The following is a 22103-nucleotide window of genomic DNA, read 5'->3' as shown; positions in this document are numbered from 1 at the left end:
TACAAGTTAGAGAAGCAGTGTGGGTCAGTGGATAGAGCACAGGCTTGGGAGCCAGAGGTCCTGGGTTCTAATCCCGGCTCTGCCACTTGTCAGCTGTGACTTTGGGCAAGTCACTTAACTTCTCTGGGACTCAGTTACCTCATCTGTAAAAAATGGGGATTAAGACTGTGAGCCCCACGTGGGACAACCTGATCACCTTGTATCCCCCCCAGTGCTTAGAACAATGCTTCGCACAAAGTAAGCGCTTAACAAATGTCATTAGTAGTAGTAGTACAAATTAATCAGGTTGGGCACAGAGTCTAAATAGGAGGTAGTAGGATTTAATACCCATTTTACAGATGAGGTAAAAGGGACATAGAAGTTAAGTGATTTGCCCAAGGTCACACAGCAAACATTAGGCAGAACCAGGATTAGAACCCAGGTTCTCTGACTTCCTGACCCATTCTCTTTCCAATAGGCCATGCTGCTTCTCAAAGGTGGATTTGGTGGGTCCCGAACTTTTATCCAACTCAGAACCTTGGGGCTGTTCTAAGTTATTCTTTCCTTAGTTGAACAGCAACAGCTGATTCCTGCTTAACCCACTGTCAATTACAAAACTAGACACTAACTGAGTAGACAGCAAGGAAGACCTCCACAGGTTGATCCTGGGAAATCTGAGGCTGGTCAAGACTGGTACGGAAGCTGAGTCTCCACAATACCAGTCACTCATTGCTCTGGGGACCTTTGTGAACAAACAGTAAATGAATAGGAAGGAGAGCAAAAGCTTCCTCCTGCCCCCTCACACAGGCGATTGTTTCAAACATCTGACCTGATCCACAATTAGCTCCAGATAGGACTATGCATGGAAAGTCACAGGGCTTGAATTATACATGAAAATAAATTTAAAAAATCACATCAATCCAAGACCACATGCTGTAGAACTGTTTGCTTTCTTAATAAATAACTTCCCAGAACCCCAAGCTCCAGGCATACCAAACCACATTTAAACAGATTGATGACATCATGCTAATATCAAATCTGACACTAGCACAACCAGGCAAACAGAGGGACACAAAAATATGATGTATTTTATACCTTGAAAATAAATCCTCTCTCATGCACTGAAAATCTGCATTGGTGAATCTACACTTTAGTTCAAAGGGAGGGGCAATGCTAATCAGAGCACAAATGTAAATGAGCAATCCTGATTAGCTGCAGTTGAATTCAGCCAAACCAATTTTCTACCCCTTCTGTCAAGTCCCTTAGATCCCCAAAGCTAATTTCTTGCCTCACCCATGGATAGTTCTGGGAAACAATCTATATCCCCTTCAAATACTCATCTAAAATTGAAAATAACATTTAAAAATCATGCTCCTAATAATCAACCATTCTGTTATTCATGTACGGAAAACTTTTCACCTTATTTAACAATATATTTTCTCAACACTATTGCCAGAATGGGTATTATTTCTGTTTCCTATGGGCAAAGCAGTGATATTCTGCTTCCTATGGCCACAGCAGTGATATTATTCCTTTACTCCTTAGGTGGACAATGAAAGAAATGAAATTCAGCCCATTCTCTGATTACTCCTGACACTGCTTCTCCCGACGGCATGAAAACCATCTTGACAAATCAAATAGCTATCTTAGGTGGAAGCCCTGAATGTATTTGACTTACATCAAAGTAGGTAATGCTCCCATGTCACTGAGTCTTAAGGTCCAGGTGGAAAAAAAAGTGCATGGCTTGCCATCCTATTCCATTTCTGCAGTGTGCTTTTAGGTCTACAGAAGTTTGAGGAACTTTCAAAATGGCACCCACCAGCAAATTTTGTATCTGATGGAAAGTTCTTATGTAACCTCAAGCCACCGTAAAATGTCAGACACACTGTAGGTCATCCCTTTGTTCCTACTAGGACATAAGGCCACAGGTAAGGCATTACTCAGGATGACCAACGCTTCCCTTCAGCTCAGGATCTGTCCTCCATGGCAGCAAGGAGACAGCTAGAGGAACTGTGCTTGGCTGTCCTCCTTTCTATCCTACCTAATGGTTAGGGCTGGCTTCCATAACCTCACTTGAGATTTGTCACTTTTCTTCTACTAACTCATTAGAGACCTCTCATCCTTGAATCATCCAAATCCCTCTTAATAAGACCATAAGCAGTGGCACTACTGAACGAGGCCAAGTATCTGTCCAGCTCAGTATCACTTGCAACAGAAAAATACCTACTTGGGATGTTTGTGGGGAAAATACTTATGGGACTTAACATAAATGGGGATGGGCAAGGTCATGGGTTCTAATCCTGGCTCCGCCTCTTGTTAGATGTGGGACCTTGGGCAAGTCACTTCACTTCTCCAGGCCTCAGTTACCTCATCTGTAGAATGGGGATTAAGACTGTGAGCTCCATGTGGGACAGAGACTGTGTCCAACTTGATTTGCTTGTACCCAGCCAAGTACTTAATACAGTGTTTTGCATATAGTAAATGCTTAACAAATACAATAATTATTATTATTATTATTTCAGTTCACATCTGACTTTAAATTATAAGTGCCTCCAAGGCAGTGACCAAGTCTTTTTTCTTTTTCATCCCAACAAGAGGAGATAAAGAGATACTAGTGGCTAAAATATTGGGAAAACACATGAGCAGCCAGACCTATATGGCACATGTTAATAATAATAACCTAGACTGTGAGTCCATTGTTGGGTAGGGACCATCTCTACATGTCGCCAACTTGTACTTCCCAAGCACTTAGTACAGTGCTCTGCACACAGTAAGCGCTCAATACGATTGATGATGATGATGTCGCCAACTTGTACTTCCCAAGCGCTTAGTACAGTGCTCTGCACACAGTAGGCACTCAATACAATTGAATGAATGAATGATAATAATGATGTTAATAATAATTTTGGTATGTTAAACATTTACTATGTACCCAGCAATGTATTAAGTGCTGGGGCGGATACAACATAATCAGGTCCCACATGAGAGAAGCAGCATGGCTCAGTGGAAAGTGCCCGGGCTTTGGAGTCAGAGGTCATGGGTTCAAATCCCAGCTCCGCCAATTGTCAGCTGTGAGACTTTGGGCAAGTCATTTAACTTCTCTGTGCCTCAGTTACCTCATCTGCAAAATGGGGATTAAGAATGTGAGCCCCCAGTGGGACAACGTGATCACCTTGTAACTTCCCCAGTGCTTAGAACAGTGCTTTGCACATGGTAAGCGCTTAATAAATGCCATCATTATTATTATTATTACATGAGGCTCACAGTCTAATTAGGAAGGAGAACAGGTATTGAATCCCTATTTTGCAGATGAGGGAACTGAAGCATGGAGTTCAGTGACTTGCCCAAGGTCACTCAGCAGCTAGGTGGTGGAATCAGGATTAGAACCCAGGTCCTCTGACTCCCAGGTCCTAGGCCACGCTGCTTCCTGTGATCATAAAGGGATATTCAAGAGAGAAATGGCATTTTAAGATCAGACACTTGGAATGCAGACCGAGGAGCAAAGACTCAAAGAGCACCAGGTACTGCAACACAACAGCACAAAAAAACATGATTCTGTATGGGTGCAAGGTGGTAGGGTTTTTGGTATCACACTGGCACTTTCATCCACCTATAACAATAATAACAATAATAATAGCATTTATTAAGCGCTTACTATGTGCAAAGCACTGTTCTAAGCACTGGGGAGGTTACAAGGTGATCAGGTTGTACCATGGGGGGCTCACAGTCTTCATCCCCATTTTACAGATGAGGTAACTGAGGCCCAGAGAAGTTAAGTGACTTGCCCAAAGTCACACAGCTGACAAGTGGTGGAGCCGGGATTTGAACCCATGACCTCTGACTCCAAAGCCCGGGCTCTTTCCACTAAGCCACGCTGCATCTCAATACAGGGCATCATAAAATTGGGATGATTTTTGACTCAGGGAAATGAGATGTTTTCTCCTTCTTCCATTAAAAATGATATCATTCAATCAATTGTATTTATTGACAGCTTACTGTATGTAAAGCATGGCCTAGTGGATACAGCACGAGCCTGAAAGTCAGAAGGACCTAGGTTCTGATCCTGGATCCACCACTTACCTGCTCTGTGACCTTGGGCAAGTCACTTCACTTCTCTGTGCCTCAGCTACCTCATCTGTAATATGGGGATTAAGACTGTGAGCCCTGTATGGGACAGGGGCTGTATCTGACCAGATTGCCTTGTATCTATCCAGCACTCAGAACACGGCATAGCACATAAGCACTTAAATACCACAATTATTATTACTATTATTACAGCACTATAATAAGCACTTGGGCAAGTATAACAGAGTTGGTAGACATGGTCTCTTGCCTACCAGGAACTTTCACTCTAGAAGTGGAGACGGACATTAAATAAATTACAGATACGTACATAAGTGCTATGGGGCTGAGGGTGGGGTGAATAAAAGGTATAAACACAAATGTGAGGGTGACACAGAAGGGAAAGGGAGTAGGAGAAATGAGGGCTTAGCCAGGGAAGGCCTTTCTGAAGGTGGGGAGAGTGGCAGTCTGCCAGATATGAAGCGGGAGGGAGCAGGACATGGGCAAGGGGTCGATGGTGAAACAGACAAGATCGAGGTATAGTGAATATGTTGGCAAAAGAGCAACTGAGTGTGGTGGGTTGCAGTAGGAATTCAGCGAGGTACACAACTTCTCTGTGCCTCAGTTACCTCATCTGTAAAATGGGGATTAAAACTGTGAGCCCTCAGTGGGACAACCTGATCACCTTGTAACCTCCCCAGAGCTTAGAACAGTGCTTTGCACATAGTAAGCTCTTAACAAATACCATCATTATTATTAATATTATTATTACAATACAAGGCGGGCGGGGAATGGATTGAGTGCTCTGAAGTCAATACTCAAAAGTGTCTGATGCAGAGATGGACAACCATTGGAGGCATTCCTCCTTCAAGCAGACATCATATAGGAGCATTAAAATTACCCAAAACACATACCATATTTAAATACCTTGAACTGATCAACTTTTCTCTTTTTTTTTTCCTAAGATAAAATGAACTGGGCATAGTATGTGAAGTACCTGCTTCCTAAGAGTTTGGGTGTGAACAATAACAACAAAAAGAACGATTAGGGATCTAGCAAATTCTCCAACCTTGATTTTACTCCTCTCCTTCTTCTGTGACTTCTGTCTCTTTGTGCACCACCACTCTTGTGACCGACATGTCAGGGTGCTGCTCTTTGGCTTCTTTAATCGCCTGGGCCAGTGCCTAATGGGTGAAAACAGAGACAGATTGGCTGAGTGAACTGATGGTCACAGGATCTGCTGGTGTCAGAAGAAATCACACTGCTCAGAATTAATCAATCAATGGTATTTATTGAGCAATTACTATGTGCAGAGCACTGCACTAAGTGCTTGAGAAAGTAAAGAGTTGGTAGATGTAATTTCTGACCATAAGGAGCCTGCAAGCGTTCAATGCAGTACTAAAAAAACAAATTCTACCAAATTCCAGAAGGCATTCCTAAGTGCATATAATATGCACAGAAAACCCAAGTCCTCGGTGAGGTAGAGGGAGAAATCAAATTGGACTGTGAGTGTTCGTACCGAGCTTTTGTGACAGCTGTCAAGAAAAACATTTTAGACAGAGAGAAAAATAAACAAACAAATGTATAAGATAGTGAAAGAAGGATCGATTTTGGCCAGGGGAAGTCTGGAGTGACATTTACAGTAACCATGGTGTCCAGAGAAAAAGAAACAATTCTCCAGAGTGCAATTAGAAAGCCAAACAAAAGCACTAATACTGGAAAGAAACCTTATTAAGGAGAGGCATCACAGTGCCTTATTGAGAAAATGTGACTTCCAAAAAGCAACACTGCACTAATTCCTCCTGCTACCATCTGGCTCAGTCTAGCAATTTCATTTCTTGTTCACATTTCAATCCAGAGCAAATGTAATCAGCATGATACAATTGAGGGAAAATGGTTTGAGATTTTAAGGCAGAACTTCCAGACCCTGTAAAACAAGAATCAAGTTTCTACTGCTAAACATTTGAGCCCAATCAAAAATATTCAATCAAAATTGGGGAGAAATCAGATTTCACAGGAACCTTCAGCAAAAAGTCAACTGCAGGGTCATATTGCATTTCCTTGACAAAATTTGTAGAATTGAAACGCCAGCAGAAGAGCCCACCAGTTTTCCCAAACTGGTACATGATGTCAGCATCAAACTGATTTCCATTTTCAGTTCTGCCAATATAATCCCGTTTCATTATTTAAGACATAGGAAGTAACAGAGAAAGGAGAGGGGGTGATGACAATTTTATTAAAGTGGAGACACTGTGTGACCTTTTAGGTCTTTCAAGCCCATTAGCTATAAGGCAGCTATTACCCACACTCATTGCTGCCCAACACTCCCACTTAATTACAGCCTTCAAAAAGAGGTTGCACTGGGTGTGAGCCCTTGACAACCGGACATCAAAATCCAAAATTAAATTTACTCCAAGAGTCCTTACTACACAACAATTAAGGAATGAAAATTAAAACCCCATTCTCATCATGAGGGTATCTGTCAATTACTACCAGTAAACCTAATAGTAATACTAGTAACTACAATGATCCTCTAGACTGTAAGCTCCTTGTGGGAAGGGAACATGTTATACTGTCATCTTCCAAGCACTTAGTACAGTGCTCTGCACATAAAAAGTACTCAAAAAATATGATTGATTGATATGGGTTAGATACCAGGCTCTGAGACTGGACAGTCCCTGTCCCATGTGGGTTCAGAAGTCTATCTTAGCTTGTTTTACAGATGTGGAAACAAGGGCCAGAGAATTTAAGTGACTCGTACAAAGTCACAGAGCAGACCAGTGGTGAAGCTGAGACCAGAACCCAGCTCTCCTGACTCCCAGCACCGTGTCTTTTCCCCCTCCGATAGGTCACACTGCCTCCATCTATTTTAAAGACGGGCTCCACGATAGAATAACCTAAAGGACACTTTTTGGTCCCCTCCCTTCCTCTTAAAATTATCATGTTAAAGCTTTGGTTTTGTCACAATCAGATCCAAAATAAAGATTTACCCCTGCTGTGGCTAAATTACAATATTTTAATAACAGATCATAGCGAATTGCTAATTTCTCCAGTTTCTGATTTATTCCTGGACAACTCACAAACTGTGCACAAAGTGAGCCAGGGGTCAGATTTCTTCTTTAAGTCAAAGATTCAAAAGGGAACGACTGCTTTCCAAGATATCAACAAAATGAGAGACCAGTGCAAGTTCCTTGTAGGCAGAGACATGTCACTTGGATACTTTGGACTTTGCAAGTACCTAATTCACGGTCGTGGCTCAGTGGAAAGAGCATGGGCTTGGGAGTCAGGTCATGGGTTCTAATCCCGGCTCCACCACTTGTCAGCTGTGTGACTTTGGGCAAGTCACTTAACTTCTCTGTGCTTCATTTACCTTATCTGTGAAATGGGGATTAAGACTGTGAGCCCCACGTGGTACAACCTGATCACCTTGTATCCCCCCCAGCATTTAGAACAGTGCTTTGCACATAGTAAGCACTTAACAAATTCCATCATTATTATTATTATATTATTATTATTAAGTGGGTGCTCGATAAATGCTACTATTACTGCCTGAACATACTCCTTCTTGACACAAAAAAGTATTTACATGCACTTGGTGATTTTTATCTTCCTCCATGTAATGTGTTTTCAAACCTTTGAGCTTCCTTCTTTCACTCAGAACACTAAACTCCCTAACCTGGCTGGGCCCATGTATTACTACATTGAAGTAGGATAAAGTGCAATTTGCCCCCAGTTCCTGTTCTCCAGCTGGTGCAGCCAGTAGGACATTACCTATCCTTTCAAGCTGCTGTAAAAGAGAAAAAGTCTGGGCCTCTTGGAAAATAGGCTTACTAAACACATTCATAAAAACCAGAGTTCTCACCACCTCTGATAGCATTCCCAAATTAAGACAACTTCAAAAGGCTCCAGACCTTGGGCCTACCCCTTACCCAATTTCATGTGCTCTGCCTCAAGTTAACACCCACATGGATTTGATGTTTATTTCAAGATTTCTTCTGACCCAGCAACATCAGTGGTTGCCAGGGACAGACATCTGATGATAGCTATTACCATTTTGAGACGTTTGTACTAGCATTTTGAAAGGGCTTTCTTAAATGGCTGAGAGTAAATGGTAGCTGTCAGCAATGATTCCCATTAAACCTACTGCTAATCCTTATGGGATTGTCCACTTACCCTTAAAACAGAGCCAAGGGTGTACTTAAAGGTAAAGTGCCCATTATCTGAACTGAATGAGATTGAAGCTGGCTTCTGTCATCAAAACTTCAGACAACAGAACAAAGTCACTTTACTATCCCAGACAGGCACACTGGCCCAACATTGGCTGATTTGTTCTATGGAACATTTGAGTTGCCTTGGTTCTGATAACTGGTCAGTTTACATAACTGAAGCTCGGATTATACGGTCTACTCTAGCTGAGATATATTGTAGACTCCCATACTGAAGTGTGAGTACAGCAGACCCAACATCTCTATTATTATGTCCTTTTTAAATAAAAATACTAGTTCAGTGCTACGTGTCAAGCACTGCTCATTCATTCAATCGTATTTATTGAGCACTTACTGTGCGCAGAGCACTGTACTAAGCGCTTGGGAAGTACAAGTTGGCAACATATATAGATGGTCCCTACCCAACAACGGGCTCACTGTCCTAAGCACTGGGGTGGATGTGAGTTAATGAGGCCAGATACAATTCCTGTCCCACATGGGGCTCACTATCTGAGTAGGAGGGAGAACAAGTATTGAATCCCTGTTTCGCAGTTGAGGAAACTGAGGGCCACAGAAGTTACGTGATTTGTCCAAGGTCACACAGCAGGCAAGTGGCTGAGCTGGAATTACAACCCAGGTGCTGTGATTCCTGCTCTCTCAAGGTTGCAAGGTCATGACTACGGGAGGGAGCGTTAAGCAGAGGCATATCCAATCCATTCCTAAGTTGAGCAGTGGCTAGCAAGTGGAAGGCAATCTGCTACAAGTCAAAACTTACTGGTGCTGGGCAGCAGTGACATAGTAGAGCGTCGAGGGCAGAGACTCAAGTTTACTGCATGGAAGGAGGCAATGGTAAACCACTTCTGTATCTTTACCAAGAAAACTCTATGGATACACTACCAGAACAATTGCAGATGGAGGTGGGGCGTTTTGGGAGAGATGTGTCCATGGAGTCGCTATAGGTCAGAGACTTGACAGCCTAAGTCCAGACAACCTCTGACTCCCAAGCCAGTGCTTTGTCCACTAGGCCATGCTGCTTCCCATGCATTTTAGTCAGAGAAACAGAGCTAATTTTCCAGAGAGAGATCTGAACTGCCCAATGGGCCCAGGGCCTATAGGGAAACAGACTGAGCCTTACGTAACTCCACTAAATCAACCAATAGTAATTACTAAAAGTCTATTGTGACTTTTATAAAAAAAAAAGCACTTTTTTAGTAAAAGAAAAAGATTATAATGTAATTAGTAGCCATGATCCTTTGCCCTCAGAGAATCTACACTCTATTCAGAGAGACAGACGCCAAAGTAAATTACAGATGGGAGGAAGGAATAGAGTATAAAGATATGTACAGAAGTGCTAGGGGAGAGAGGTGCGAGTCCCTAAGGCTTAGGTGTTGCAAAAGGACTAAAATGGGAGTGGAGGATACAGAGTGGGGAGATAAATTAAGTGGGAAAGGCTTCCTGAAAGAGATGTGATTTTGGAAGGGCTCTGAAGATAGGGAAAGCAGTGGTTTGCTGGATGATGATGCTGATGATGGTTTTTGTTAAGCCCTTACTATGTGCCAAGCGCTGTTCTAAGCACTGGGTAACCACATTGTCCCACGTGGGGCTCACAGTCTTAATCCCCATTTTACAGATGAGGTAACTGAGGCACAGAGAAGTTAAAGTGGCTTGCCCAAGGTCACACAGCAGACAAGTGGCTGAGGCAGGATTAGAACACACGTCCTCTGACTCCCAAGCCCGTGCTCTATCCGTTAGGCCATAGTGTAACATATGTAAAGTGGGAGGGAGTTACTGGGGAGAGGAAGGGCATGAGTAGGAGGTAAACAGTGGGAGGGAGGAGAATGAGGTACAATGAATTGAAAAGCTTGAGGGGAAAACAAAGCATGTTAGCTGGGACATTGTGGGAAACGAGAGAGGATAAGCAAGAGGGAGTGAGTTGAAAGAGTACCCTAAAATCAATGGTCATGGGTTTGTTTGTAGAAATGCTTAATTAAGTTCATTTAATTAATATTCTCTGCCTCTTTCCTTATACTGGCTTTTTTAGAACTCTGTACCTGAATTTGTGGGGAAGCAAAGGATTCAATTTCTGCAGCAACAATGGTGGTTTTCGGTTACTCTGGGGCTGGGTGGAAGCATAGGTGAGCATCTATGCCAAGCCAAACAGTACAAACTTTTGCCCAGTTGAATTATCTTATTTTCAAACCAACCCACAAGCAGTGCAGCCCTAAGCCCAAAAAAGACTCACCTGGTCATGGTCAATGTCAGTATCTCCGGTGATAACAATGCGTTTCTCGATTCTTGTTTCTGAAACCCCAGCTTTAACAGTCTAGAGGCGCAGAGGGAAAACAGAATTAGTCACCCCGGAGATGTGTCCATTCATTCAATCGTATTTATTGTCCATAGAAGCAGGGGTCTGGAAGGCCCCTTCCAATTGAGTGTCATAAAGCAGCTGCATGCAGCTCAGATGGTGGAATGGGGAACGTTCAAACTGGAGTGTTCAAACTCCTCCTTTAGTTTGTTTTTTGCTCAAGGGAGAATTTGGTATCATGACACCTTTTAGCAGCTTCATCAAAGGCACTACAAGGTGACATCTTCCCAAGGAGATATTTTGAGGAGAGGTGGGCTTGCAGAAGAGGTAGCATAGACTACAAGGATGAATTGGGCTTCCTGCCAGACTACTTTTAAACCAGAAAAACCCCTGTCCACTGGATGGGCAGTAGTTGGCAAAGCAAGCCTGGGATTTCCAGCCTATTAGGGCCTGTTGGCTACAAGGTTACAAAGGACAGATCCATGCCTCTTTCTTAATGTTCAAACCTCTCCCAGTTGGGGAGAACCTCTCCGATCTGCGCCCCAGCTGCCCCTTCTCCTCCATTTCTCCCCAATCTTTGCCTCTAAGAATCTTATTCCCCTCAGAATTCCAATGGCTCTCCCATCCTCTCACTCTGTCCCCTACTTCCAGATGAAAAAGATCACCGTTCCTTTGCATCACTCTGACAAATGTCAACATCATACAAATAATCCCATTTAATAATTGGTCTTCAACCATTTTTATTTCCAGTTTCTAAGAGCCTTCTTGACCCTACAAATATTTTCTGCTTGTCCGATTTCCTGAAGCAGGAAACAAATCCCATACCTGCACCTCCCATTTGGGGAAAACATTTTTTTCCTTGTATTAACTTTAAGCTTCAGTAGGATCCCCTTTTTAGGATGGTAGGGTTTGGTGAACAACAGATCCATCTGTGCCCTGTAGGCACACATCTCTGAAGTCAGGTTCAACATAGGAGAGACATTCAACATAATTCAAAGAGATTTATAGTTCCCAAAGTAAAGCCCATTAGGGTTTGTCTTTATTGCCTCACCTTGGTGATATGTGTGGTTGTAGTCGTAGAAATGGATTCAGATGTGATGGTCTGTGCAGTCAACAATACACCCGAATCTCCCCCAGGACCACCATCAATCTTTCAAGAGTTAGAAGAAAAAAAAAAAAGAGGCACAGAGCTATGCTTTACCTTCCTTGAGCACCATTCTTAACAGTCCATTAGACTGATTTGCCCCTCAAACTTCACATAATGGTAAAAACTAACTCAATGCCAAAAATCAAATGGAAACATGAAGATTGCTTTACAAGCATTACAAGTTATGGTGGGTTTTTAAAAGGAGTTTCCAGCCTCCTCTCAAAAGCCTTCAGTCACCTATTTCCACCCCTCCACACCACAAATGAAAAGGGAGAGCGGGACAAGAAGAAAAAGTGGGAGCCAAGGTGTCGGTTGGGGTGCAGAGCTTGACAGAGGGGAATGACGTCAGAGGCACTAATACCAATAATTCCACAAACATGTCCATTTTTCCCCACTCAAGAACCTCCAGTGGTTGCCCATCCACCTCCCTTATCAAACGGAAACTCTTTACCATCAGCTTTTAAAGCATTCAATCACCTTGCTCCCTCCTACCTTACCTCGCTGCTTTCCCCTTACAACCCAGACTGCAAAATGAGCTCCCCTAATACAACCTACTCACTTAACACTGATCTCATCGCTGGCCTCTCATCCATGTCCTCCCTCTGGCCTAGAACACCCTCCCTCTTCATATCCGACAGAGATTATTCTCCCCACCTTCAAAGCCTTATGACTAGGCCTTCATTTCCTCTTCTCCACTCACTCTGCATCACCCTTGCACTTGGATTTGTTCCCTTTATTCACCCATCCTTCAACCCCACAGCACTTATGTACGTAACTGTAATTTTTTTATACTAAGGTCTATCTACCCCCATAGACTGTAAGCCTGTTGTAGGTAAGGAACATGTCCACCAACTCTATTGTTATATTGTACTCTCCCAAGCGTTTAGTACAGTGCTCTGCACAGAGTAAGCACTCAGTAAATCCACTGATTCACTGGAATGTGATAAAGAGACAGAGGAGCAGTTTCAAAGCATTAGGAAACAACGTATTAGTAGTTTCCCATATACCAAGTAAGCTAGATCTGATAAGCAACCTCATGGAGAAGAAAAGGCACAAACCCAATTTTTTTCTCTCTGACATTCTGAAAGGGGGTCTGAGGCAGAACAGAGTCCACACCTTATGCCCCTTGTTGTGCCTTGCCTTCAGACAGTCAAATGTATTTACTGAGTGCTTAATATACGCACAGTACTATACTAAGTATTTGGGAGAGTACACTATAACAATAGACACATTAAACATTCCCTGCCCACAAAGCTCACAGTCTAGAGGGAGAGACAGACATTACTATAAATAAATTACAGATATGTACAATGTAAATGGTGTGGGTCTGGGCGGGGTGGGGGGGAGTGAATAAAAGGAGCAAGTCAGGGTGATGCAGAAGGGAGTGAGAGAAGAGGAAAGGAGGGTTTAGTCAGGGAAGGTCTCTTGGAGGAGATGTGCCTCCAAGAATAAGAAGAATAAGACTCTGAAGAGTGGGAGAGAAATTGTCTGTCGAATATGAGGAGGGAGGGAATTCCAGGCAGGACATGGGTGAGAGGCTGGCGGTGAGGTAGACGAGATCAAGGTACAGTGAGAAAGTTAGCATTACAGGAGCAAAGTGTATGGTCTGGGCTTACCTTCGAACCGCTCTGCTAAAAAGAGACCATGGGTGAGCAGAGTAATGATACTGGGGGGGAGTGGGGGGGTATTATTAAGAGTGAGTTGTTCCCAAATGCCACCTGGACAAGCGTGTGACCTCATGCAGCCAGCTGGGTAGAGGCTGGGCCCCCGCCAGGATCTAAGCCAGAGGCCTCTAATGCCAGCTGGGCTGGCAGCCGAGGGCAGGCCTTCAAACCCAGGCTGCAGAGACAGAATCTTCTATTCTGTCACGTAAAAGGTAACAGATCATGGGAAGCAAGATAAAGAGAGAAAGGACAAAGCATGAAAGTGGGCTCAAAGGACAGTCCAAGGATAACAGCTTTCATACCTGGGGAGACTCGTAGGTGATGGTTTTGGTCTCTGTTTGGACAATTGGGACTTCCTTGGTGGAGATTTCTGTCCTTTGTGAGGCATCGGAGATAGTCACCATCTCTGTTTTGACCACTGGTGGCTGAGTTGGGGAAAGGAGAACAATGATTTTTAAAGGCAATAATATAGAGATTTGCATAATGGAACCTTCAAAATAGTATTAAAACACAAGCACACGTACACAGACAGACACACAGAAATAAAAGGCAAGTATTTAAGCGGAACTGTCTTTCCACCAAAAGGTCGCTGGATGAATTAAGAATGAAGGGTGGTAATTACCAAACTTTACACCAGTGTCTTCATCTAAAGCATAATCCTCGACTATGTTATGCTGAATCTTCTCTGTCTGTGTCAGAATATTAAGGCAAGGAATAAGGGAAATGGAAAAGCTACTAAAAAAATCTGTGCAACTGATCCCCTTGCTAAATTAACCAATTGCCTAAGGTGAGCCATTTACAGTGGCATTTCAGGGAGTCAGCTGTGGTGGACTTCCCTGTACTTAGAGCTGGTGTTAATTGGAAGGCTTACTGAGAGACAGCTAAGAGGAGTGATGACTTCACCTGCTCGTTTTATAACTTCCATAATTCGCTTAGTACAGTGCTGTGCACACAAAGAATTCAGTAAATACTTATTGATCAATTCCAAATAATAGGCAATCGGTGGTATTTATTGAGCACTTACTGTGTGCAGAGCACTGTATTAAGAGCTTGGGAATGTACAATACAATAGACACAAACCCTACCCACAAGGAGTTTACAGACTGCAACACTTCAAGTAATCTCATCTGTAGTGTACTGCCTGGAGCATCAATCATGTGATATTCAGTTCTACAGGAAGAGCTATAGCTTTGCAATTTTTTCCTCCAACATAGAAATATTTAATTGCTAAGATAAAACAATTTCAAAACCCTGCCATCAATTCTACTTTCAAGTACTTTTTCTTGAAATAATTTAAAATGCTGTAAAAACAGAGGCCTTGGCCTTCACAAGGTGGGTATGGGGATACTTGTGATCAGCCATTGGTAAGCATTATGTTTTGCTTTGGCTGTCAGACACCTGATAACAAGGTCACCCCCTTAGGGTGCATAACCAAACAATGGGTTCTTATCTTGGGAATCCCATCTTCAATCTAAGGAACATCAGTTTTAACTGTTAACAATTAACAAGTTAGCAATTTAACTGATTGTTAAAGTAGGCCTAGCCTGTCCAAGTCCTGACTTCTTTGTAAGCCATTCCAGGAGCTGTGAAAAATTACTTCTAGCTTCTGCAAGGGTAATAGCACATGCAAAAATCTCCTCAACCACTTCAACCTAAGACAGCCCCAGAAGCCACATGGTTATTAGGCTGAACAATCCCCTTAGTTGCTCTGAGGAAGGAAGGATGCTCTCAGAGGATCCAAACGATCCTGGGAATCTTCAAAAGACAACTAAGTGACGTGGTTTCTATTCAAGAAGGGATCTCTCCAAGCACTCTGACCTGCTGCCGGGCTTTAAATTCATTTTAATTAGATGCTCTCTTCCTGAATTCACTCCACTAATATTTTTGGCTCACTTTTATAATGCAGCCAAACTCAGGGGAAACATGGACCAATAAATCAGTAAGGGAGGCAGAGGGACCTAGGGCAAAAATTATGGGTTTAGAGGCCAAGAACGTTTAGGGGCCAAGAAACCCAGGTATGAGTTCCAGCTCTGCCACTGGTTTATTGGGTGATCTTGGGCAAGTTGCAAACTCTCTGGACCTCAGTTTCCTCACCTGCAAAATGGGGATAAGAAAGATTGAGAGCCCCTGTGGAACTGAGACCATGACTGACCTCATACCCTTGTTTCTACCCTAGTGCTTTGTCATAATTATTAAGACTAAAACCAACAGTAGGAAAACACAGCCACTCAAATCAATTGCTATCACAACATTCAAATAAAAAAACATTCCCTGACTTCATGGATCAAAAGACGAGAAGTGTCAAAAAAAGGCAGCACAGGATAAAGACAGAGACAGATTTGGAAACAGAACATTCAAAAATAAAATAAAAATGTGGAATGGAAGCAAAAAAAAAATGGTCACGGCATGGTGGCTGTCGGAAAATCTGCCCTACCAAGTGATCCAGTTGCAGCAAAGAAGCTAGAAATCAGGAACAAAGCTGGCAGAAATTCACCGCTCAACAGTGATTTCCCACTTCCAGGAAGAAAAGGATCACAATCTTGCTGGAATGCCTGAGCAAGAATGAGCAGGACAGGAGAAGAAAGGCGCGGGTGTCCACCCGGAAAACAGCTCCTCAATTGAGATCCCATCCTGCTCACCCATTTACCTCTGAACAACAAATAATTTGTGGCACAACATCAATGTCCACATGAGACACATCTCCGTTTACTTTATGCTGCTCTTCCTCCGTGTCTTCTCTCGTGTCTTGCTTAACCCCATCTGTTAACCGCATCTCTCCGGGGATGACTGGGGAAACTAGGTTTTCCTGGGTCACTGTTTCTGTGGGGACCGTATGGACAACTGTTTGATTTACCGAGTCGACTTCCCGCACAGCTTCCAGACTCTGTACTACCTTTGTGGTCTGATCTTCCTTCTCCTTGAAGTCTTCTTCATTTTCCTCCTGCTCTTCCCTGATGGTGCCCTCTGTCACTCTGGGATGGGGCCGGTATTCTCCCACATCTTCCTCCTCACTCTCACTACTGCTGCTGCTGCTGCTTTCGGATGACAGTGACGCGGAGTCCTTCTGAATCAGGGGCTCCCCCTGACGTGCCTCCCTGGGCTCCTTGCCGGGTGGAACTTTCCCCTCACCATTCATCTCTTCTGTGATTCCTCTTTCCTCTTGCCCAACCTCTAACTGCTGCTTCTCCTCCACTACAATCAGAGTCTCATGTGAACTCTGCACAAAGAAAAAAAATGGATGGGGAATAGGAAGGGGGTGGGAGGAACAAAAGTATATGAATAAAAATGATGAAAAACAAAAAAAGAGTAAAAAAAAAATATGAGAACCGATGGCAGTTTCATGTCATGGAGGAAACTAGGATGATGGTCATGGCTGACTGGAAGGGAAGGGAGGAAATGTGAAGTAGATAAGAAATGTTAGATAGTGGAGTGAATGTGGACAACAGATAAACCTTAACAGTGTCCGTGGTTCCAGTGTAAGGCCCTTCTGCTCTGGAAGCAGGTTTCTGTGAAACAAAAAGCAACCAGGGACACAAAATCAATACAGTTTTACCTCAACACCAGGTAAAACAGACAAAACAGACAAATGACATTGCCAAGCAAGAAAACTTGCCAAGCCTTTGATTCAGCCTAGCACAACTCACCCTGCCCTGAGCAGAGTGACGGGCACTTCCCCAACTCAACAAGTCCCGCTGGATCCCCAGCCCCCAAGAGGCAAAGCAAGAGTGTTGTGCAGGTATATTGCTTATCCTAGGTGCAGATGCCCTGCAGAGCTGCTAGGATGAATAATCCTAGCAAATATTTGCTCAAACCCAAAGACTCATGCAAATAGACACCTGAATTCTAGTGCTAGCTCCGCCACTTGCCTGCTGCATGACCTTGGGCGAGTCACTTAACATCCTTGCACCTCACTTTCCTCATAAATATCAGTTCTCCCTCCTCAGATTATGAGTCCCACATGGAACAAGAACTGCCTCTGAACTGTACTCTGTCTACCTCAGTGCTCAGCACAATGCTTGGCATGGAGTAAGTTCTTAAAATACCACAATTATTATTATTATATGCATCTGCTAAAGGCGATTCCTTTCTTCCTCTGGACCCAAGGAGGCTGCCCTGAAGGGAGGCAGGGTAAAGGGAGACCCTTAGACCATCCCAGCTAAGCTTACTTTTCAACTGCCTGGCCAACAGGCCAGGAGGGCCTACACAAAAATCGACAAACATGTGGTCACGTATACATACCAAAAAAGGCCCTTTCATGCCTCTCTATATACTTTGCTAGCTTTTCATCTGGAATGGAAATGTAAACATTCTACCAGGCCTTGCTAGTCATCCAAGAAGTTTCGTGATCCTTCAATCCTGTTCTGAAAACTGTCATAACTTTACTGAATAAACTGCCCTGGATCATGTCTGCTGCTTGGTCGAGTAATGTCAACCAACAGAGTTTGAGATTTTTATTATACTGGCTTTCATTTACATTAAATGTAAATGACCAGTGAATTGGTTCTAAATCAGCAAAGCAGATACTGCTCTGTTACCCCTAAAACTTACAGCAAAAAATGAGGAGACACAATGCTCAGAGAGACACTGACATTACAGGGCCACACCCGTTTTTAGACAGAATTGTACACATGAATTGTGTTCATGTTTGCCAGGACCTGAATCTCACTTGTGAGTTTGAGATCTTCTTTCCTCTGGTTCACTACTCATTTATATATGGTGGAAAGCAAAGAAAATGTACAGGACTCATTTTACTCCACATGTACCACATTTTGAAGAGGGCCACCAGGGCTTAAGGATTTATTCATAAGGCTGCTTTATTCTGATGTACTAAGTGCAAGCTATTTTTAAAAATTAAAATCTGTGTATACTTTATACAAGCACACAAACTCACGATAGTCTTGCGTGCTGAGAGCACTTTTTCTACAGGCAAGTGAGATGTTACTACTGAGAAAATGAAAGATCCACTTTTTCTGCAAACCAGAAGTGGGATTTTTTTTGCCCCCGTGAAGAACAACATTTTGTACCTATTTCAATAATTCTTTCCAAACCACAGGATTCTATAAGGCTTGAGTTCCGCAACAGGGTATTTATAATCTGAGTCATCGCATGAGGACAGAACTAGTTATTTTTTTATTCCTTTTCTTAATTTAGCCTGCTCAATAGAATGCCTCATAGAGAGAGAGAAAAAATAACCCCATCATTCAAAAAGGCTGTATTTTTTCATAGCCAAGCGAATAAAAAAGCAAAATGCACCTCTGATAACTGTGCGAAGGTGGAGGTAGAAAGCACTTCAGAGGAAACATTGTTTTTCACAACAGTGCCCTCTGCTGTCCGAGGGGTAGCTGGAATGAAGGTGGTTTTCGCACTAGCAGAAAAGCCCTCTTTACTAAATAAAATTGAGGTTATCTCTTCTTCTAGACTCTAGACAGGTTGGAAAGGGGAGAGGAAAGAATTAAACAGGAAAGAAAGGACACAGAACACAGCAGTGACCTATGGAAGAAAAGATAAAGTTAGACAAGAAGAACAAAGGCAAATCAGGGAAACACCCACACAAACAGGCCAAAAGACAGCAAGCCAGGAAAGCATTCTGTGGTTTTGTAGCAACTTTTAGCAGACAAAAGTGTGAACAGGAGTGGGTGGGCAGTCTTGGTGTAGAGCAGTGTTGGGCAGTAGGGGGGAAAATGCACTGAGAGGCAGCCGGCTATAGATCTTGCTACAGTACATGCCACGCAACTGCATAACCAGGAAAAAATAAATAAAAGCAGCATTGCCTAGCGGAAAGAGCTCAGGTCTAGGAGTCAGAGGACCTGAATTCTAATTCCAAATCCCACCACTTGTCAGCCGTGTGACCTAAGACATGACACTTCTCATTATTTACTTCATGGATTTTTCCTTTATTTAGTGCTGAAGCCATGTAAGTTGCCCAAGGTCAATATAGACTTAAAGTTAAATAACTGATTAATTAGGTAAGTTACAACTTCTCTGTGCTTCAGTTTCCTTATCTGAAAACAAAGATGCAACACCTACCTTTCTTTAAGACTGTAAGGCCCATGTGGGACAGGGACTATGTCTTATCTGATTAACCATAAGATACCCCAGGGCTTAGTACAGCGCTTGGAACAGAGTAAGTGCTTAATATATACAATATTATTACCCATGCTACTTACAGCTACTTACTTATTACCCAGTCTCCTTTTCCATTATGAACATTGGCTCACTTTGAATGGCTCAGTTGCATCCTACTACTTTCTGTGAAATAACTTGGGTCAAAAGGTTATCAGGCCATGTAGACAGCCTATATCAACATAAAAACTTAAAAAAAATGCAGAGAGCACTAAATATGTTGATTTTTCCCACACTACCTCCATATTTTTAATATCAATCTTATGTGTGAAACAATTCCTCGTCAAATTGAAAAATATCACCATACATTTGGTACGACTCGCTGTGGAATTCATCCGACTCAATTTTCCCCTCTCCAAAATACAAGCAATGCAAATACTTAGACTTAAAAAGACACAAGATGTTTGGGAGGGATAATAAAAGGATTCTAAATCAACATAGAATTTTTCTCAATTCTGGGTCAGAGAAGTGGAGATTTGGGGGTAAAAGTTGACTGGAACAAGCTCTCTGACATATTAAGCTATAGATCTCTTACTAAACAGTGTAGTCTAAAGAGAAATTAGAAACTATGGAAAATAAACATTAATGTAAAAATCTTAAACTTTTTAAGGTCTTTTAAAACCTACTAGTCAATATACTATACTGTCTTTTGGAGAGTTATATAATGCAGTCCATATATAATGGACAGAAAGTAGTCAGTATATTGTCCAAATATTCTGGAATAATCTACATTGGTTTGGGGATTGTGGTAATTTCAGTTTACAGTCACTGTGGGAAGAGATTCCCATGATCCTCTTTCTTTTAATAGCTTCCTTCTTTGTAAGGGTATTCTCTTTATGGCCAACATTTTACATTTTTATTAATTAATGATCTTAGATAAAAAAAAGATTCTATAACTAAAGACTCATTTCACTGGATTGGTCAACCTCTCAATCTCTGTTAAATATTTAAAGTAGCTTTCAATTAGAACTACTATCAAAGCCTGTAATCTTTATTCAGTTCACTAAGTCCAATAGGAAATAACTTTGCACACTTCTATGCTCTGAAAAGGACTTAACATTTGTTCAGTAAAAGATAATGGAGCAGAAGAGAGTAATGCAGAGCAAGAAGGAAAAAGAAAGTCATCTACCTTGCTTTAAAGAATCATTTCTACTAATAAGCACTGAAGAAAGCAGATCAAGTAGTCCAATCATGTGCTTGAGCAGACTATGACTTGTTTTTCTAAGATGTTTATCTTAAGTAATAAAACTTATTGGGAGAAGCAGTGTCGCCTTAGTGGAAAGAGCACGGTCACCAAAATACAAAATGGTAACTTCTACCATCACCTCTGACCTAATTTTACCAGAGTGACGGTGTGCAGCAAAGGAGTTTGACCAACGTTATCCAAGAGGCTGGGTAAATGCCAAGTTTCTCTGAGGGTGAAATCACTCTGGGGCTGGGTTTAGGGGCAGGCCAGAGTTAAAATTAATCCCCAATTCTACAGGTGTGTGTAAATGCCCCTAATCCCTCTGAGATCGTCCAATATTGTGCAGGCCTGAGAACTGTTAGGAGTGGTGCTTTTGAGCGTGATACCCAAGTTTTCCCAATTGCGAGCTTCATGCATCCAGAGTATTGAAAGACATCAAGATATGCAATGCCATCCACTATGTTCATAGTTGAAAAATAAAACACAATATGTCTTAACGGTATCTGCCTACTAAAGGAAAGTACTTCTATTCCAGTACTTGAAATATTAAAATATTCAGAAACTTTGTCCATAAACACAAAATTATTTCTTCTCTAGTTTAAGTTGGCTTAAAAGAAACTTGCAGAGAAGCAGGGAAAAAAATGTTCATGAAAGTACTGGTGAGAAAAACAAAAAGGAAAATTTTTAAAAAAGAAAAAAAAAAGGAAAAAGGCGAGAGTAGGCGAAAGGACGCAAGGTGAACACCTTGTCTGTTTCCTCATGCTTTTCTTCATTATTCCGGGGTGGTAGAGTCTGTGCCTTCTCATCTTTGAAAATGCGATCTCCTTTTCTCTATTTTTTTTTTTAACAATGGACATAAAAGGTAATAAGACAAACATACAACACCTATAGCATCACAGAGACCAGAAGACAAATGCATGAGTTAAAAAGACATACTCATCTGGGGTGGATCAGCGGCGAGTAGAAAGCAAATTTGAAACAATTCTTTCTGGTGTCTACCACCATAACTCATATTAACATTACTGATTTCATGCATCAACAGATTTCTAACACCTCAAAAGCAATGTCCAATACCTAAAGAGCCATCTACATTGGAGGCATGTTGACCAAACATTTTTAAATTTTTTACCTCTGACATCCGACTTCCCACCCATCATTACAAAAACCATTATGCCCCTAACTTTTCAATTTTTTTTTCATCTGTAAGTCCTTGTGTTTTACAGAACTGTATGTGTTTGCTTTTGGAGATGCTGCTTTGCACAAGAGACCTCTCAAGATTCATGTCAAATGTTTTTAATTACGTGTTATAAATGCACTCTTGGAAGTGACATGTGTTGGATTTACTGTGGGAGGAAGGAGAAGAGGGCTGAAGGATGTCATCTTAAATATTTATCAGTAAAACAAGGTATATTGAGGCTCCTGTTTCTCTAAG

General features: G+C 42.1%; 1 protein-coding gene across 28 annotated transcripts in view; it reads right to left on the bottom strand.

Moving 5' to 3' along the window:
- Window positions 1–22103, bottom strand: part of EPB41L2 (erythrocyte membrane protein band 4.1 like 2) — a 242657-nt gene that overhangs the window by 3574 nt on the left and 216980 nt on the right. For 8 of the 28 annotated variants that reach the window (XM_038766030.1, XM_038766039.1, XM_038766047.1 and 5 more), the window contains 8 exons: window positions 21416–21502; window positions 18616–18783; window positions 16815–16868; window positions 16010–16579; window positions 13665–13787; window positions 11603–11701; window positions 10489–10569; window positions 5111–5225 (listed from right to left, as the gene is read on the bottom strand). In XM_038766030.1, coding sequence (XP_038621958.1) covers window positions 5118–5225; window positions 10489–10569; window positions 11603–11701; window positions 13665–13787; window positions 16010–16579; window positions 16815–16868; window positions 18616–18783; window positions 21416–21502 — 1290 coding nt within the window. In that variant the 3' untranslated portion in view covers window positions 5111–5117. Of the gene's footprint in view, window positions 1–5110; window positions 5226–10488; window positions 10570–11602; window positions 11702–13664; window positions 13788–16009; window positions 16580–16814; window positions 16869–18615; window positions 18784–21415; window positions 21503–22103 lie in introns of those variants that run through there. The other 20 variants (XM_038766126.1, XM_038766134.1, XM_038766139.1 and 17 more) reach the window with 13 other exon arrangements.

Source organism: Tachyglossus aculeatus, chromosome 2 (assembly GCF_015852505.1).
Source record: "Tachyglossus aculeatus isolate mTacAcu1 chromosome 2, mTacAcu1.pri, whole genome shotgun sequence".
NCBI lineage: Eukaryota > Metazoa > Chordata > Mammalia > Monotremata > Tachyglossidae > Tachyglossus > Tachyglossus aculeatus.
The sequence above is the reverse complement of the archived record's forward strand: the minus strand, read 5'-3'. Positions and strand labels throughout refer to the sequence as shown.